Genomic DNA, 17,518 nt, shown 5'->3' with positions numbered 1-17,518 from the left:
CAACGTTGATTGGTTGGTCGCCAGCGCCGAATGGCAGCCGAACAATCAGCCGAAGTACACGAGTACATTACACTGCAAATCGTTTCCGATAAACAGCGAAGAGCAGAGATTTTATTAACAGAAACCCTGACAAATACCAGTGGAAATTGTAACTGTAGATCCTCTGTGATCCCATATCCATTTTATCAATTTTTTAAACCAATCATTGGTTTACATTTTGCAAATATCCAAGAGTAGTACAACACTCGACTCAGGAATCGTTTGAACGAACGTGAGAGCTCCAACATCACAGACACAGCTGCAATTTCTTGCAGTGTCGGCAGCAACGCAGCGTTTACGACCATAACAAAGTACCACAAATTTTTTGTTATTTAAGACTAAAAAACACTCGCGCAAATCACTTCATACTTGGTTCTTAGAGCGACCACATCGAACCCGCGGGAGAGTCAGAAACGAAAAATTGAAACTGCAAGAAATTCGAAAGCGGCTTCAAGCAAAAGAAAAATACATTTCCATACGAACCAACTATGCAATTCAAGTGAAATTTGTGTGCCGCCAGGGAAAATGTGCATAAAGTTATAGATTCGCGATCTAGAAGCTGCCCCAGTGCATCCAAGTGCCCGAAAACAATAAACTTTCAATTACAAATCAGGCAAAGCGATTTGACTTCGATTCAATCAGGAACGAGAAAGATGTCAAGTGTTGAGTGCTGTGAGAAGTGCGGCCGGATCAGGAGGGTGCTCCTACTGATGGTGGTGCTGATGTCCATGTCCAGGGACTGTCAGGCATCGCGCTTCAACCACTCGGCGTTCATGGACGGAGTCCAGTCGGTGGTGGTGAATCCCTACAATCGCACCATCCTAAACATGTTCGACCTGACCGAGGAGCAAATCCAGAGCATTCAGAATCGCAGCAATCCCAACACCAAGGACGAGGCCACCCAGTCCTCCAACCATCAATATCTGGAGCACGTCGCCTCGCAGCGGTGAGTACCCGGCTCGACACTTGTCAAAGCATTTGCCAAGCGTCTGTCAATCATATCATTTTGGTCCGCCTATTAGGTCCCGAGAATAGAAATCTATTAAAAGACAGTACGCGGCACGGGCAAATGACCAGCAGAGCCAAATGTTTTTTAAATCATTTATAAATGTGTTCAGAAAGTACTAGCAAAAAAGTTAATTGTAAACAAAGTTTTAAAACAAATGCACATTGCAATGAATCGGCGAATACGAGTGTGTACCTAGAGTGGGCCGAATTCAATCTGTAAACACATTTTTCAGCTGTCGATTCTCAACCAAAAATATTCGCAATTTTCTCCGTGCGCGATTAGTGCAGATCTTGAAGTTGAAATCCGCTCAAGGCTAAACACATTTATGCAATTCTCGAATGGGGCCAACCACCTCAAACGAATTTTGAAACGTGTGCTTCGCATATTATTGAAAATTGTTCATCTTGCGCTTCGGCTAACACGCTAACACGATTTTTCCAAATGCCAAAATCCAGCAGGGAATAAATGAATGTCTACACAAATTGGAAATTCTGTCTGCAATTAATATTTCCGCACGTGCTAATATTATTATATTTTCAGCTGCAATTAAAATATGGAAAACATTTGCTGCAATGTAAAAATATGGAAAGGCTTTCATGCCAGATGGACCCGAAAACTAACCTTTTATTGAGTGGTTTTCTATCTTAATTCAGTCATCTGATGACCACTAGTAGTTTATGCCAAGCAAAAGCATCCAAGAGGGTAGGGAACCCTTCTCAATGGCTGCCAATCCGTGAGACATTGTATCGCCCATACAAATGAGATGCTGCCACAGACATCTCTCAGACGGAAATCTATCAATGGTATCTGTTGTATCCATCAGATACTGTAGTACAACTGTCGCGACGCCGCTGCACAATGCAGACACACTCACACAGCCACACTTACACACACAGCTGCATGTTGCAGCCGTCGCAGTCGGCGGCGACCTCTGTATCTTTGTGAGCGTCTGTCCATTCGTCCACTCGTCCATCCGTGCGCCCGCCGGGTGTCTGGCAAATGTCTGGGAGCAGTCTGGGCCATGCCAGCTCTGGCTCTGACTCCGGCTCCGTTAATGAACTTTTTGTAGGTCGTTGCTATGCGAGACCGTCTACGTTTCCACAAACATGTGTATGTACATACATATGTATGTAATATGTACAGATGTATGCACAATTCGCCCACTATGAATGGTGTTGGCTCAAACATATAAATGTGTGTGTGTGTGTGTGTGTGTGGCGCTCGTACGAGTACGAGTATAACAGCTGATATCTAAATTGTTTCATCTTATTTGATTGCTTTGGCAGAGTAGAGTTCTGTTCCGCACAGACAGAGCGAAATGCATGACGTATGAGTAATATTGAGACAGTCAGTGTTCAGACATGTTTGTGCTCGTTCCTGCAGTCGCACTCCCCTCGCCACCATCAGCCACCGTCATCCAACTTGCAGCTGAATGCAAACAGTTGTAGGCGTACTTTTGTGGCTACTAAGCGACGCTGTCGGTCTGAGTCGTTCACTGACTGACTGACTGACTGACTGCCGCCGCCCGACGTCTGCCCGACCACTGTTTGTTGCATGATAATGAAGTGCAACCGGCGAGACACTGTCTAGCCGTTTTCTGCTGCTGCTGCTGCTGTGGCCAAAGGCAACGGACTGCAAAACCACAGACCCAGACACAGAGGCGATGCATTCAAAGATATTTGAGAGGCCCAGCCTCAGACTCAGACTTAACTTCAGGCTCAGGCCTCAGCCTCAGGCCACAGGCCACAGCTTGAATGGAGGCCAATGCAAATTTTGGTCTCAGTCTATTGCCGTATCGTATCTTTCGCTCTTTCTGCCTATGCACCTGTGCCAATGCCTTGAACTCTGGCTGTGCGCATGCCCAATGTGGAATTCATGCAGATGACCTGCGTGACTCACGCACGAAAAGTCATCCACAGATACAGCTCCTCTAGGCTGCAAGCAGGGACTAGGACTGGGAGAATGCCAGACCGACAGACCAATAATATGTATGTGTGAATGTCTAGACGGGTGCCCAGACAGACGGCACGACTCAACGGGTTTTCAAGTTCATGCCACAGCACCTCCAGACAGTCTGAGGCAAGTCAACTCCACAGCGGGCCATGTTGTCTGGAATTTCTTGGCCAGACAGATTCGATGCGATCGTAGCATAAACATGAACCAAAAAACGCCAAAGGCGTTCCCACTCGACGCGACTCCACTTGGTTCAGTTTCGGTGCAGACTGCCAACCGACCAGATCTGAACATGTTTCATAATTTTTTCGGCTAGACAAACTGCGCCTCAGGCAATTCCAAATGACCAAAAAACAATTAATCTCTTATTTTCGCACACTTTTTTGATCATTTCGGTTTCTTTTGTGTGCACACATTGCTGTTCCTGGTCAAATCCCAACAACAAAAAAGGTATAATAATAAAGTGAAATAAAAGAAAAGAAAAAGTCGTTTCATCAACTTTGGCCAGGCGCGTCTCAATTACCGATCCAGACATATACAATTGTCCAATTTTCTGTGTGTGTGGAGAACGGGAGTGCGGTGTGGACAGATTAGATCATAGCTAAGTAACTATTGTTGTCTTGTCTGCTCTGCTCTGCTCTGCTCTGCCCCACTCTGATTTTATCTTGTCCGGTATGGTCTCTCGTCTGTGGTCTGCCCTGTGGTCACGATGATTCCACTGCCACAGAGAGAGGAGCCATGCCAAGGGGGAGGGAGAACCGGCACAACAGACACACATTTATTTGTCTCGATCTCAATGGGTTCTTAAGTGACACAAGTCTGCCTGCTCCACTATGCACATTTAGCTCATAATCAACTTTAGAAAATGTCCCGAATAAGCCAGATTCCATGCAAGGGAGGGGAGTGGAGGCATTTAATCAGCGCAAGTGCCTCGGACTAGTTCCTATATTCCACAATAGCACAGGCTATGCTATAGTTGATGGCCTCTTTAATCGATTTATTTCATGTACTAATTTTAGGCAATTTATGAACTATTCTTGGCGCCACTCTTTAACAGTTCCACAGTTCCAGTTTCGAAAACAAACGTTCATTTGGCATGCCATTGCTGTAGTTGAAATATTTAGATATTGGAAATAGCTCTAATCTATGGTATGGCCAATGCCCTTGCGGCTTTATCATCCATTAGGCTCAATTAAGTAGCCAATGAACCGAAACTTCTTTTATCTCAACTATTTCAATTGAATAATTTTCCCAACTTAGGTCCAAAGTTGGCCGCTTATCTCTCGGCAACACTGATTTCTAGAAGCCCAAAAAATAGTGATAATCAGTGCTTGTATTTCAATGGTAAATCGCACAGGTACGAGTAGATTGTGCGGGGGGCCACGATAGTGTCGGTCTCGTGGAATACTATTTGGAAATAGTGTTTGCTCATTGGGGTTTTTTCCTAGAGCCGGGTCGGTCCACTCCACTGCCCTCAATCCTAATCGAAGGAGCTCGAGACAATACCAACCCAAAATACATATGTATATTAAATCTAGAATTAGAATTTGCCTATTCACTGATGTCTGGTTAAATTGAATCAAATGGGGCAACCGGAGTGGCACTTTTCCAGTTGTCAGATTGCCTCTTGCCGTCGGTCTGCCTCTTGCCTATGTAATGGCGGCAGCGCTCAAATGTCAATTAAGAGAGCTTTACATAAACACTTGAACTAAATTTCTTCAGTGGACGGACAATAGGCTGGACTGGGCATACGAGTGGAAATAGGCAATGATGGAAATGGTGAACTATGAGGCGCGAATGATCGAACATTTTGTGGCTTTTTCTTTGCAGGCTGAACGAGATATTCAAGCGCCTGCACAAGGCAATTTCGAATGAGCCCAATGTCAACAGGTCAGCGGAGAAAGCCGGCTATCCCATCTGCAATGGAGAGACGAGCATCCCCAACTGGCAGCAAGCCAACAACGTCACCCTTCAGTTTGCCAGCAGCGTCTTTGACCACAACGGGGACCGGCCGAGCAGCGCCCTGCTGCGTCTATACAAGACGCATCCCGGGCAAAGTCCCAGCCAGAGCCAGAGCCAGGAGAGTACGGAGCAGCCCACGGCCACACTCTGCCCAGACCAGGCGCAGGTCGGTCCCCAGATCCGAGTGACCGTCTCCATTGTGCATCAGCAGAAGAAGAAACGTAAGTTAGGTGTGTGCAGCCAGCAGTATATTCCGTCTGTCAGTCCCTCTAATCCACCGGAACCATCTGCTCCTCAACAGAGCGCAAGAAGCGCACCTGCAACACCACCATGTTCAGCGCAGGCATGACCGGATGGGTAGAGATCGATGTTAAGTGCGCCCTGGCCTACTGGGAGCAGCAGCAGCGCCAGCAGCAGCAGCAGCAGCACCAGCAGTTGCTGCCCAGCGTTGTGGGAATGCTAATGATCGAGGTCCACGACGACGAGGAGAACCCCCTCAAGCCGGGCCTCTACTTTGAGCCACCCACTTGCGATCAGGCAGGTAAGCGTGTTGTTTGCCATGTTTAACTAACTCCCCAAGACCGGGTGTAGATCTCTCCCAGTCTCTCACTCTCATTATCTTTCTCTCACCATCTCCCAGTATCTCTCTCAGTCTCTCTCTGTTACTCACTCACTCTCTCGCTCGCTCAGTCAGTAGCCGAGTAGCCGAGACAGGCCCCTTTTCCCCATCAGAGCGTATTTGAATTTATTTACATTCTCGAAAGGTCAATACTCAGAGAGCGGTTTGGGGGGGCCGGACACAAAGCAGACACCCAAAATTGTGCTGATAAGGCGACAAATCAAAATAAAATTCCGAACCACCGAAGAAAAGCAACAAAATAAAAGGGAGGAAGGGAAAACCTTGTCGTCTGCTGTCTGCTAGCTGTGTGCAGTCAGCAAAAGTCCGCATTCGAGTAGTCTCGCATACAAACAACAACAAAATCAGTCTGGATAGCTTACGAGGTGGTTTCAGGGTTGTTCTGTCCGTTCGTCCGTCTTGAATTTGAAATTCATGAGGTGTAAAAGTGGAGCGGAAGTAAAGTCTGGACTTACAAAGGCCCCGAGTTTTATTCATGAATTGAGAGTTTTCTTAATGGATCGGTAAGACACTCGCACACACGTCAGCTGCGGATTCAGCTGAAGATTTAGCTACGATGTAATACTAATCGCTTATACGCACCGTTGTGCGCTCAGCTCTTTTGCCATGCCATGCTCGGCTTTATGTGTTGTTCAGTTTGTTGGCGCTTTTTGCTGGCTTCGTCCAGCTTGCTGTTCTTATTGTTGCGTTTGCTACTTTTGTCGTTTTGCATGATGATCTTTTGAGCGATTTTCTCACTGCATTGCATGCCTCGAGCTCCAGCAGCACCGAACCATCCGGCGATATTAATAGGATCCCTCCTCGTGTATCTTTCAGACCCTGCTGTCCCATGGAACGCATACGGATCAAAGACGTTTGTGCCTTATCTGGAAAGTCGGTCAATGCCCAGGTAAGCAGATGCCATTGCCACGTCATACTCTTACCGAAACCGTTCGATATAAGAGGAAATTGGAGGCAGAAATAACTTGCTCGCCTCCTCTTCCGCCAGCCTAAAAGTATGCAATTATTTTACGATACGGATCCGGTATCATACATTCCAGCTTTTGTCATCCTAGCCCATGTCTGTTGGCGCGAAGTGCATAAAATTAATAAAAAATGTTTCTGTCTCCCCACAGATACCCAAGGATAGATGTTGGCTTTAATGGCAGCACATCGTCATCGCTCAATAACTGCTTGAAGAGCATATACAGTATTCCGAAGAGCAAGAGCCACATCAGCCCCGAATCAACCACTCCCAATACACAAACAATGGACAATTTGCTTGACGAGACCAGTGAGACGGAGAGCCAACAGGAGCGGGAGAGGGAGCGCGAGCGAGACCGGGAACAGGTCCCACTGGTCCACCAGCATCACAGACGCCATCACCATAGTCACCAGCAGCACACAGCAGAATCGGAGTCAGCGGCAGACCAGACCGAGAGCGAGGTGGAGGCCGAGGAACTGTTGGCAGCGGCAAGCAACAGCGAGCCAATGGAACCGATGTCCAATCATCACCAGCATCGGGTGCTCAACCATCACCACGCCACGCACCATCATCACAGCGGTCGCCATCATCACAAGCACCACCACTTGATGGCCCACAAGCAGGAGTAGATCGGCTGCGTTATCCTAGTGCCCAGCCCCATATCACGCGCATATTCTGTCTCTCCCTCGCCCACACATACTTGCATACATAATACATAGTATATGCTGGTCTTATTATATTTTTTTTTGTTTTCTGTTTGTATCTTTAGGGCCAGTTGACTTAACTAGTTTTTAGTTCTTCGTTTTCCTAACCCAACCATAAGCAAACGCATAAGCACACGCATAAACGCGAACCCTGAGCAGGGTTATACAATTATAGTAATTATAACTTACAATTCGTTTTAAGTTAAACAAATTTTTGGTCGAAATTTGTATTATTAATGGATTAAATCTCTCTTATATTAGGAGTCTGTGATTTAGATGTGGTTGCGAATTTGCCAATTTTTTGCTACAATTGAATTATACAACAAATTAATGGAACCCACACACAAGAAAACATTTTATACGAATATAATTATTAATTACACTTAGACTTGCCCTTGCCTTAGCCCAAAATTAATCGCTGCTATCCCTTAGAATACATACTAGACTTCTGCACAAGCCCCCGCCCCCAGAGGACATGCATTTTCGACTAATTTGCGATTCATCAACGAACATTGGCCCATGCCTATGAAGCTGAAGGAATTCAAAAGATTTGTTATAGTATGTATACATATTATGTAAGTCACCAGGTTACAAAGTGCCTTCCCCAGAGCCAGATTCCCTGTTCTTAATCTCAATATTTCTATTAGTAAAGGGCTTCTGTTTGTTTTGTTTTTAGGACTCCATAATGAACTTTAAGTTGAATGCGAACACATGTTCATTAAGTCAAACAATAGCTATTAAATGCGTAATCCTCCACACAATACCTAACCATACCATACCACTCGATCATCAGCAACTAAGTACATTTGTAAATCTATAAACAAAAGATCTAATACAATATATAAATACACATGTAAACGTAAACTATTTTGTACTAATTGTCAATTATTCAGAGGGGACAAGCGACTGTAGCGTAACGCACCATTATCCTCATCCAGTCAACGTTGAGCTACTGGATCTGATAAAGGGGCTCGTGTTGAACGATAAGATATGCTTCCTTTCGTGCGAATCCCGATTAGATAGAGCTACTTCAACTTTGCACTTGGCGATCTACAGCGCCCTGCATATTTATGGCACCCAGTTTCTGGGTTGGGCCATCAATTGTGACATCTGGTTAATCGCAGCCACCTTGGCGAGCCTGTAAGGAATGTGCAAGCTCCACTACATATCAGCATATCACAATCCCAATCAGCTGCCTCCTCCAACGTCATCGTTATCACAAGCAATCTGTGGGGAGTTATATGGCCCACCAGCGGCTCTCGCTCTCGTGTGCTTCGTTTTCATTTAACAACCACCTGATAAAGCAATAAACATGTCAACTCTATTGCCATTTCAACGCTACACTGCGATCGCACGAACTGCAAATTAAATTAGTTTGGGTATACCAGGCAGGGGGGGCGCCACAGAAGCTAAATTGATTCTTTGAGTGTATGGCCAAAAAGCAAAGTACCGACTGTCGGATACTGCAGCAAAAAGCAGTCATTACAGGGTTTCTACACTTGAATGGATAATCAAAAGATCGTTTATATATAGTTCCTTCCTATCTCAGAAACCTCTTCTGGTATGGCATTACGTTGAACGTTTCTAGTCGCAAAATATAGTATACAGATTAGTTAATCGTAAATACTTGGTTGGGCCTGCGACAATCTATATGGAACTGATATGCTCCGCACTCTCGGTTGGGTGGTTGGGTACGCTGCTCATTAGGGTACGTTTTTTAAGCGCCCTAATGAAGTTGGGAGAGTTTAGTATGGCCGCAACTGCCAAACGAGAACAATGGTAGAGCAGAGCAGTTAGCCCCGTCGTCGCAGTCCCCGTCGCCCAAATCAGTTAAGCGAAGCAAATGCACTAAAAACATCCATCAGTATTCGGGCAGTACGCACGTTTCAACGACTTTGAAAACTCGTTTGTGCCGCTACAAACGATAGCATAAATTAAACACACAAATAAACACAAACACAAATACGAAAACAACAACAGAGTATAAAGGTGAATTAACTGGCGTAAAACGAATGCAAAGCTGAAATTATACTACATATAGGCAGATTTTGAATATTATTTACACAAGTGATTCAAACCGTATATCCACTCGTATCGCCTCTGTTTTGGTTACAGCTGTAAGCTGTATATTCTCCAGTGACTAATAATATTATGGCCAATAAATGGAATTATGGTTCCTTGGAACGGGGATATATCACAACTTTAGTGTGCGATTATAAATTAGTGTATGATTAGGGGTTTTCACGAGTTCTGATTAAAGGAATTTTGATTCTGCTATCAGCTCGGACAACGCTTTCGCGGCCTTCAAGACGAATTCCTTCTAAGTGAACGACCACACGACCGGGCAGAGCCATAAAATCCATAGGAAATAATTTCTAAAAACATATACTAACTATATTACGAGTGACAGTTGAAGTGGCATATTTACGGCACAAAACAGAGTGGTTTACGATCGATGATTCGCCCTCAACCTTAACACGAGTTTGCTAGATAGTGGCTAAAGTGTCGATCCAGGATCAGTTTTAGATAATGTGTTGGCAACCAGCAGCAACCAAGTGGTGGACAGGCCCACGTGAAGCTATGCAATCTGATTTCCTGACTTATCGCCCGCTCCTGGAGTGCAGCTGTCCCATCGTGATTTGAAGCCAAAATCCCCTAATCGGCGGTCACTTGAGGCTAAAATTGTGATACAGATAATACGAAGATTACGATGTCGAATGACCATTTTGGGGATCTTTTTTCTTGCAGATGACAACGGATACGGCAAAGGGAGCCATAAACAATGGCTACGAGCTGGATCACGTAAGTATAGATAGATATAGAAGCCACATGAGCACTGGCTAATTGTTTATTCATCTTTGCAGAGGGAACTGGACATGGCGAGTGTGGAACCATTCAAGGAAATCCCACAGGATGGCCTGGAGCAAAACCTGCGACCAAAGATGGAAGACGAGAAGGGATTCTTCAACAAAAATCCGAAAATTGCACGCATCGTGAGGATTTCATTGTACATTCTATTGCACCTTGTGGTCGTGGGCTACTTTTCGTATGCCACCTATCACTATAATGACCTCAGTAAGCACGAATCGTATCACTCATAGTCCCCCCAACTGAACTTTATTCTATTTTCTATTTTGCAGAGAACTACGATTGCTACTGGGGATATAATCCGCTTTGTGGCATCAACTTCTGCTCTGGCTATGGCATGCTCCTGCTGCTGCTGGGATTCATCTACCTTGGCCTGTTCTACTATTACATATTCAAGCCCAGAGTGGGTCTCTGGCTGCACAGGGAGTACCTAAAGCCGGCAGCCCAGAAGTGGCACACCTTTAGCAGAACCAGGTAAAGTACTTTGATATATTCGCGAATGAGCACAGCACTGATAACATTATGTTGTGCTTCACAGGGCTGTCTCGCTGGTGTGCATTGCCTTGTTGCTGCTCTGCCTGGCCATCTTTCTCTACTTCGAGACTAAGGATGAGCCGCAGAAACTGGTGTCGCTGGTGGCCCCCTGCTTCTTCATCCTGTGTGGCTATTGCTTCTCCACGAAACGCAGCGCCATCAAGTGGCGCATTGTGATCACAGGCATCACCTGCCAGTTCCTGCTGGGCATATTCTGCATTCGCTGGGAGGTTGGGCGGAATATCTTCGACTGTCTGGGCCAGAAGGTGGCCACGTTCCTCGACTACGCCAAAGATGGTGCTCAGTTCGTCTTCGGCGACTTCCTCATTCAGGCCGAAGTCTTCGCGTTCGCCATCCTGCCCGTGATATTCTTCTTCAGCTTCTTCATTTCCATTCTGTACTACATGGGCGCCATGCAGTGGGTGGTCATAAAGCTGGGTTGGATTCTGCAGCAGATATTGGGCACCACCGTATGCGAGAGCGTGACAGCCGCGGCCAACATCTTCCTGGGCATGTCCGAGAGTCCCCTGCTCATCCGGCCCTACATCAACAAGCTGACCAAGAGCGAGATACACAGCATAATGGTGTCCGGATTTGCCACCGTTTCCGGCACCGTGCTGGCGGCCTACCTGTCCTTCGGGGCATCCGCCGCCCATTTAATAACCTCCTCGGTAATGGCTGCCCCGGCAACTTTGGCAATCTCGAAACTCTACATGCCCGAGACCGAGGAGAGTCAGACCACATCGGAGTCCATTGAGCTGGAGAAATCGTAAGTCACTCAATTATCCATTGAGAGAAAGCAGCTTGACCTTTTGCACACACACAGGCAGGACTCGTCCCTACTGGATGCTGCGTCCAGCGGTGCCAGCAATGCCGTGCCCATTGTCCTGGGCATCATTGCCAATATCGTGGCATTTGTGGCCTTTGTCGCCTTCCTCAATGGCATCGTCAATTGGCTGGGATATCTGGTCGGTGTCGACGATATCGACTTTGAGTGGATATTCTCGAAGCTGTTCATTCCGCTCGTCTGGGCCATGGGCGTGCCGAGCCAAGACTGTAATCTCGTTGCCAAGGTCGTGGCCACAAAGACGATAATCAACGAGTTCGTGGCCTACGAACGACTGGGCGCATATATACAATCGGGCGAAATCACAGTAAGTTTTGCCAATATTTGATTATCCAGTAATCGTCAATGAATCGCTTTAGGCTCGCAGCGCTGGCATTGCCACGTTTGCCATCTGCGGCTTTGCCAATCCCAGTTCGTTGGGCATCCTCATTGGATCCCTGAGTGCCATGGCCCCGCATCGACGCTCCACCATCACATCGGTGGCATTCAGAGCCTTTGTCGTTGGCAGCATTGTGTGCTTTGTGTCCGCCAGTTTTGCAGGTCAGCAGACTATAGTTTTAACCACAGAATGAACACGATTTAATGTTCCTTCAACGCTTCTTTCAGGCATACTTTTACAAGAAGACGACGAAAGGACGAACTACAACAAGATCATACAGAAGTTGGGTCGTAATTCCACCCACGTTTAGGCATACACAGGTTTAGATCTTAGATCTTTATGGATAATTAGCTGATCAACTTAAGAATAATAAAAAAAGACCATTATTTATGAAACAAATCAGAGGATAAATAAACCACTTCATTGAGTTGTTGAAGGATAAGTCCTAGTTACTCTGGTAGATGGTGACAGCATCAGGCTATCCTGACATCTAACATCGAAACACAGTATAAGTAAACACATTCATTCCATTTGGAATAAACACTAATACGAACACTGATCAATCCGAAGCAATGGAAACACTAGATGCCGAGGAAGAACCCTCCAAAAAGAGGGGACTTCCAAAACTTTTGCTCCATATATTCTTTCACATTTTCTTGATTTCGTACTTCATTGCCGCAACAGTTGTTTACATAACATATGGTAAGTGACGTAACTTATTTGTTTGCTTGATTTGTGGTACGTCATGATCACGCCCAGACAGCAACACCCGCAAATGTATAAGTCCGAGCAGCTCAGACGAGCCGGAGTCCTCGAACAACACTGCGAATGCAACAGATAGTGACGGCGATTCGGAGGACGAGACCAAATTTAAAGCGTTTATTCTATGCAAAATTAACTGGTGCCATGGCTACGGGTTTCTCATATTTATCTTTGTTACTTTCTATATCCTTTGGCTGTACTACTGGGTCTTCAAGCCGTTTATCGGGCAAAAGTTATATGACGAGAAGATCGATCCGGCCCTCGACAAATGGATTGAATTCAGTCGCCGAAGGTGAGTTTTCTTTCCTGCTTGTTGATCCGGTCCTTAAATGCGAACATGCTAAAACCCTCGCAGGATAATCTCGTTGATAATGCTGCTCATTGTTATTGTCCTGGCGGTGGCCTATTTGATATTCGAGTGCCGCGACGATATGAAAAAATTGGTGGGACTTGGGGGACCGGTGGTTTTCCTACTCATCGGGTTCGCCGCATCAAAGCATCACAAGGCCATTCCATGGAGAATCGTCACGCATGGCATCCTGGGCCAGCTATTGCTGGGCATTCTGTGCCTACGCTTGGCCTTTGGGCGGGACTTCTTTGACTGCGCTGGCGAGAAGGTGACAATTTTCCTGAACTTTGCCGGCCACGGAGCCCGCTTTGTGTATGGCGATCGCATCTGCGATGAGTTCGTGTTTGCCTTTGCCATACTGGCGGTCATCTTCTTCTTCAGCGTTGTCACCTCCTGCCTGTACTATCTGGGCGTGATGCAGTTCATCCTGGGCGCGTTCGGGTTCCTGCTGCAGTCCATGGTCGGCACCACGGTCTGCGAGAGCGTCAATGCGGCCGGCAATGTGTTCTTGGGCATGTCCGAGAGTCCTCTGCTCATTCGGCCGTATATCGATATACTCACAAGGAGCGAGTTGCACACGATCTGCACCTCTGGCTATGCCACAGTGGCGGGAACCGTGTTGGGTGCATATATATCCTTTGGCGCGTCGCCAGCCTATCTCATCACGGCCAGTGTGATGGCGGCTCCGGCCTCGCTGGCGTTCTCCAAACTCTTCTATCCGGAGACGGAGGAGTCTCAAACTAGGTCGGAAAACATTCAGCTGGAGAAATCGTAAGTTCCATTACTATTTAACAACATCCTGATATTCTGGTGTTCGTCTGCAGGCCGGACACTTCCATTCTGGATGCAGCAATCAGCGGCGCTGCAGCAGCTCTGATGATTGTCCTGGGCATTGTATCGAACATAATTGCATTCCTGGCCATGGTTTACTTCTTCAGTGCCGTCATCGAGTGGTCGCTAGAGATGCTTGGCCAGGAGGAGATCACTTTGCTCTATTTGCTTAGTAAGATGTTCGTCCCACTGGTTTTCATCATGGGTGTGCCGTCCTATGACTGTGAGCGAATTGGACTTGTGGTGGCCGAGAAGACGTTCATTAACGAGTTCGTGGCCTACAAGCACCTGGGCGAATTGATTAAAGAAAAGAAAGTTGATGTAAGCTCACCTCTCCCCAAGCTATCGAATCGAATCGAAACATTTCAGCTGTTCCTATGCTTGCAGAGTCGGAGCGCAGGCATTGCCACATTCGCCCTCTGCGGATTCGCCAATCCGGGCTCTCTGGGCATTCTAATAGCAGCTCTCAGCGCCATGGCACCATCTAGACGCTCAGACATAACGCAAGTGGCGGTGCGCGCCTTCTTCGCTGGCAGTTTTGTCAGCTTTACATCGGCATCGCTTGCGGGTAAGTTTGCATTCAACTGGAGCATTGGCAGGCTGTCATACAGAAGCATTCTCACTTTATTAGGTATTCTCATTCAAGAACGAGACCTGCATACCATAAGCAATAGATTCTCACGCTTTTTGGAGTCCCATACGTCCGTAGATGACATCGAGCACCAGATGCTGACTGTATAGCATGATCTCAATGTTCTCCATGTTCGAGGACTATTTATTAAAGCTTATCAACGATCTACGGCTCTCAGAATGCTACACAAGTTGTCGACGACTCTCTTCACCTGCTCCCTATCCGCAGCATCCAAGCCGGCTGTACTCTGGCCCAGCAGCAGCGAAGTGTCGTGGAGTTCGCTTATGATTTCCTTGGGTGTTCTCTCGCTTCGCTTACGCTTCAGACTCTGCGCTTTACAGTGGTGCCCCGTCTCACGCTTATAGCTTAATTTCGCCAACACTTTACAGTTTGTGACCGCTGCTTTGGTCCCTGGCGATGGTTTCTGCAGCACTGTTTCCAGCAGAGGCTGCCACTCTTTAGCTATGGCGTGGCGAACACTGAATGCCCTCAGCTGTGCATCATCGCTGATCTTGCAGGCATGCAGAAACTTCTGGACATGCCAGTTGCAGTGGCCGACAACAGGAGCTAGTCCCCGTAATAACTGCAGCTGCACGGATGGGCTGGCTTTGCTCAGCAGTTTGAAGTAAACGCTGGTGAATGCGTCGTACTTTTCATCACCAAGTAGCTTCTGCACGAAGTTAAATGTCTGCTGAAGCCACTTGGAACAGTCTGTCTTCGTTTGCTGTGCCAAGAGCTCCATGAGTCCGACCTGTGGGTGAACCACAACTTAGATATCCGACCTCCAAGTACGACTCTACTCACCTGTGCATAGTACAGCTCTATTTTATTTGGTGGGTCACTCCCCAATCGCTCCAACAGAATGTCCCCATATCTACTGTCTACAGGTGCAACAGCATCGAGATACCGGAAATTCTGAGCACTGAATGGAGGTAGCTCACGCTTGCCCAAGCCATGGAAATACTTCAGGAAGCGCTGCACATGCGTCTGACTCGGGTTGTGAGAGAACATTGCATACGCATTGTTGCACTTGTTCCAGTAATCAGTGGCCTGGATTAGTGTGTTTCTGTTCCAGCCCGGATTTATCTCAACCAACCTGAAACAAAGATAGGTTGGTTATAGCCTGAATGAAAAGGGAATTAAGAAGGGTGCTACAACCGAAAGGATAACATTAGTATATCTGCGCAGGCTTTGGATGTGACGGGATCCTCTTGGAATACACCAGTGCAAAAGTAGTTGTTTAATTCCTCGCTCTCCGCCAAGCACATTAGGCTGGCAAAGGCTTCAATTACTCGTTCGTAGTGGTCAACATTTACAAAGTGTGCGGCATCTGCTGGCAAAATACAAAAATGTAGCAAGAATGATCTATGTTCAGTTTTGTACCCCACCAGAATATACATAGATACACCAGAATATACATACATACCTCTAAATATGTATTCAAAAATCTTCTGCAATGTTTGACACGTATAGGGCGTCACGACAGCATTGTCCAAATTGACAACAGCTACAAAATCCAAGCACAGATCAAAAAAGTCATGTTCTGCTTCCACCGGGTCGACGAGTGAAGCAACAAGCCGCTAAAATGTAGGCATTCGATTGCAAAACATCTCAATAAAATATGGTTACAACTTGCCTCTTGGAAGTCCTGCAATGGATAAGCCAACTCATTGAGTTTCAGTAAGCACGGTCGTATATATTTAGATACGAGTAATGGAATATCCGTGCCCAGATCTTGTGTCCTAGAACAAAGCATTATGAAATACGAGAAAAGTGTGGAAATGGACCGACATACGTTGCGCCACACATAAGCAGATCTATGAGGGTTTCCGAAACAGAAACGTCAATGTGTTTCAACTCAGTCTTAAAGAGTTCGAACAGCATTAATAGATATGTATGCGTTACTTTCAGATACTCTTCCACCTTTCCCAGAGGCACAGTCAGTGTTTCCTGTGAAAAAATATGACTTTTGGTACATTTTAACTAATCAAACGCTCTGAAGAGTACTTACTTCCTTTTGGATTGTCTCCATTTGGTTGAGAGCCGTGTCGCACAGATGCAGGATGGTTTCCTTCAGCCAATCAGGCATGGTGCCAACCTCCCATTGGCCACGATCGACATACTGCATGTAGTGCAGGCAAATATAGCTCATAGTTTTACTTGTTTTTATAAATGCCTGCAGATGGATTATCTTAGTGCCCAAGAATCCAGCTATTTCGCTCATCTGTTTGATCACTGTAAAAGAAAACCTTATGCATGAGCAGTCTCGCGGAAAGTTTTCCAATGACTTACGCGGTGTTATACGAGGATTCACTTTCTTTGCACTGGCGGTGGTTTCTGTGAGCAGAGAAAGCACAGCCGAGTGTAGGCCGATGGCATCTGGAATATGTTCCTTCAGTACATTGCGGTTAGTGTTATTTTCACTGCAGGAATATTCAATGTGTTTTAGTCTTGTAAATGGAGCTGAATCGGCAACTCACCTTTCACACAGGTAGCCGTGCACGATGGAAAATAGGAAGAAGGCGGCTGCGTGTACCTGACGTCCGCCTGCCTTCTGCAATTTTTCCTTGGACGTTGTCATAAAATGCAGGGCCTCCGCAAGTACAGTGATCAGATCGCAGCCGTCCACTGATCTTGATGACATCTGAAAATGATTTCAAGATTGGCTTACGGGTAGTAAACAGGGTGCATTTACTTACCATCGTTTGAAACCAATCACACATTTGCTTAAATGCAGGGACACAGCATACCGCCTCATTAATATATGCCCCGAGTACTTTTTTAAGCCACAATGCCAGCACGCCCCCAGTCTTGACACTTTTATTCCTTATGCATTCGCTGCAGAGCTTTAACGCCGAAGCAACATCGATAAGGATAACAATGTCTTCTTGGTCTATGCTCTCTAACTCACTGAATGCCACAGATATTTCTTGTTCCCCTGAGTTTCCAGCCATTTCAATAGTGATATATTTATATTTTAATGTTTTGGACCGATTGGCGCCAAAAATCACTCGATAACAAATCGAGTATAACAGAAATGTACTAACGC

At 46.3% G+C, this 17,518-nt stretch overlaps 4 protein-coding genes across 7 annotated transcripts; 3 read left to right on the top strand and 1 right to left on the bottom strand.

Moving 5' to 3' along the window:
• Positions 1-398: 398 nt before the first annotated feature.
• LOC117891312 (protein anachronism) lies at positions 399-8,087 on the top strand. 3 transcript variants are annotated; one of them, XM_034796725.1, is made up of 5 exons: positions 399-985; positions 4,832-5,193; positions 5,265-5,500; positions 6,417-6,489; positions 6,716-6,868. In XM_034796725.1, exons 1-5 carry the CDS (start codon positions 693-695, stop codon positions 6,727-6,729), a joined length of 978 nt encoding a protein of 325 aa, XP_034652616.1. In that variant the 5' UTR covers positions 399-692; the 3' UTR covers positions 6,730-6,868. The 3 variants fall into 3 exon arrangements, with proteins under 3 accessions (XP_034652616.1, XP_034652615.1, XP_034652614.1); XM_034796724.1 differs by having other exon boundaries at positions 400-985; positions 4,832-5,184; positions 5,265-5,504; positions 6,716-8,087; XM_034796723.1 differs by having other exon boundaries at positions 400-985; positions 5,265-5,504; positions 6,716-8,087.
• Positions 8,088-9,013: 926 nt separating this feature from the next.
• Positions 9,014-12,295, top strand: LOC117891240 (solute carrier family 28 member 3). The gene is made up of 8 exons (XM_034796586.1): positions 9,014-9,257; positions 10,017-10,070; positions 10,133-10,343; positions 10,409-10,610; positions 10,675-11,439; positions 11,497-11,824; positions 11,877-12,057; positions 12,124-12,295. The coding sequence occupies exons 2-8, from the start codon at positions 10,017-10,019 to the stop codon at positions 12,204-12,206; spliced, it is 1,824 nt and encodes a 607-aa protein (XP_034652477.1). The 5' UTR covers positions 9,014-9,257; the 3' UTR covers positions 12,207-12,295.
• A 145-nt stretch (positions 12,296-12,440) lies between these two features.
• LOC117889965 (solute carrier family 28 member 3) lies at positions 12,441-14,631 on the top strand. The gene is made up of 6 exons (XM_034794527.1): positions 12,441-12,598; positions 12,656-12,950; positions 13,014-13,778; positions 13,832-14,159; positions 14,226-14,406; positions 14,470-14,631. Exons 1-6 carry the CDS (start codon positions 12,469-12,471, stop codon positions 14,577-14,579), a joined length of 1,809 nt encoding a protein of 602 aa, XP_034650418.1. The 5' UTR covers positions 12,441-12,468; the 3' UTR covers positions 14,580-14,631.
• On the bottom strand, positions 14,599-17,481 carry LOC117889964. Of its 2 annotated transcripts, none has more exons than XM_034794525.1 (10): positions 17,169-17,481; positions 16,950-17,113; positions 16,762-16,892; positions 16,481-16,704; positions 16,265-16,419; positions 16,106-16,211; positions 15,896-16,049; positions 15,628-15,802; positions 15,274-15,565; positions 14,599-15,220 (listed from the first exon to the last, which is right to left on the bottom strand). In XM_034794525.1, the coding sequence occupies exons 1-10, from the start codon at positions 17,421-17,423 to the stop codon at positions 14,627-14,629; spliced, it is 2,250 nt and encodes a 749-aa protein (XP_034650416.1). In that variant the 5' UTR covers positions 17,424-17,481; the 3' UTR covers positions 14,599-14,626. The 2 variants fall into 2 exon arrangements, with proteins under 2 accessions (XP_034650416.1, XP_034650417.1); XM_034794526.1 differs by having other exon boundaries at positions 15,628-15,799; positions 17,169-17,480.
• Positions 17,482-17,518: the final 37 nt, after the last annotated feature.

This window comes from Drosophila subobscura, chromosome E, assembly GCF_008121235.1.
Source record: "Drosophila subobscura isolate 14011-0131.10 chromosome E, UCBerk_Dsub_1.0, whole genome shotgun sequence".
Classification (NCBI taxonomy): Eukaryota; Metazoa; Arthropoda; class Insecta; order Diptera; family Drosophilidae; genus Drosophila; species Drosophila subobscura.
This window is presented reverse-complemented; position numbering and strand designations above follow the sequence as displayed.

Excerpts from the sequence above, each read along its gene's own strand:
- LOC117891312 (XM_034796723.1), top strand. The coding sequence starts at position 693 with ATGTCAAGTGTTGAGTGCTGTGAGAAGTGCGGCCGGATCAGGAGGGTG. Across the intron at positions 986-4,831 it reads GAGCACGTCGCCTCGCAGCG|GCTGAACGAGATATTCAAGC; the intron begins GTGAGTACCCGG and ends TTTTCTTTGCAG. Across the intron at positions 5,505-6,416 it reads ACCCACTTGCGATCAGGCAG|ACCCTGCTGTCCCATGGAAC; the intron begins GTAAGCGTGTTG and ends TGTATCTTTCAG.
- LOC117891240 (XM_034796586.1), top strand. The coding sequence starts at position 10,017 with ATGACAACGGATACGGCAAAGGGAGCCATAAACAATGGCTACGAGCTG. Across the intron at positions 10,344-10,408 it reads CTATCACTATAATGACCTCA|AGAACTACGATTGCTACTGG; the intron begins GTAAGCACGAAT and ends TCTATTTTGCAG. Across the intron at positions 10,611-10,674 it reads CACACCTTTAGCAGAACCAG|GGCTGTCTCGCTGGTGTGCA; the intron begins GTAAAGTACTTT and ends TGTGCTTCACAG.
- LOC117889965 (XM_034794527.1), top strand. The coding sequence starts at position 12,469 with ATGGAAACACTAGATGCCGAGGAAGAACCCTCCAAAAAGAGGGGACTT. Across the intron at positions 12,599-12,655 it reads AGTTGTTTACATAACATATG|ACAGCAACACCCGCAAATGT; the intron begins GTAAGTGACGTA and ends GATCACGCCCAG. Across the intron at positions 12,951-13,013 it reads ATTGAATTCAGTCGCCGAAG|GATAATCTCGTTGATAATGC; the intron begins GTGAGTTTTCTT and ends AAACCCTCGCAG.
- LOC117889964 (XM_034794525.1), bottom strand. The coding sequence starts at position 17,423 with ATGGCTGGAAACTCAGGGGAACAAGAAATATCTGTGGCATTCAGTGAG. Across the intron at positions 16,050-16,105 it reads CATTGCAGGACTTCCAAGAG|CGGCTTGTTGCTTCACTCGT; the intron begins GCAAGTTGTAAC and ends CCTACATTTTAG. Across the intron at positions 15,566-15,627 it reads ATACTAATGTTATCCTTTCG|GTTGGTTGAGATAAATCCGG; the intron begins GTTGTAGCACCC and ends TCTTTGTTTCAG.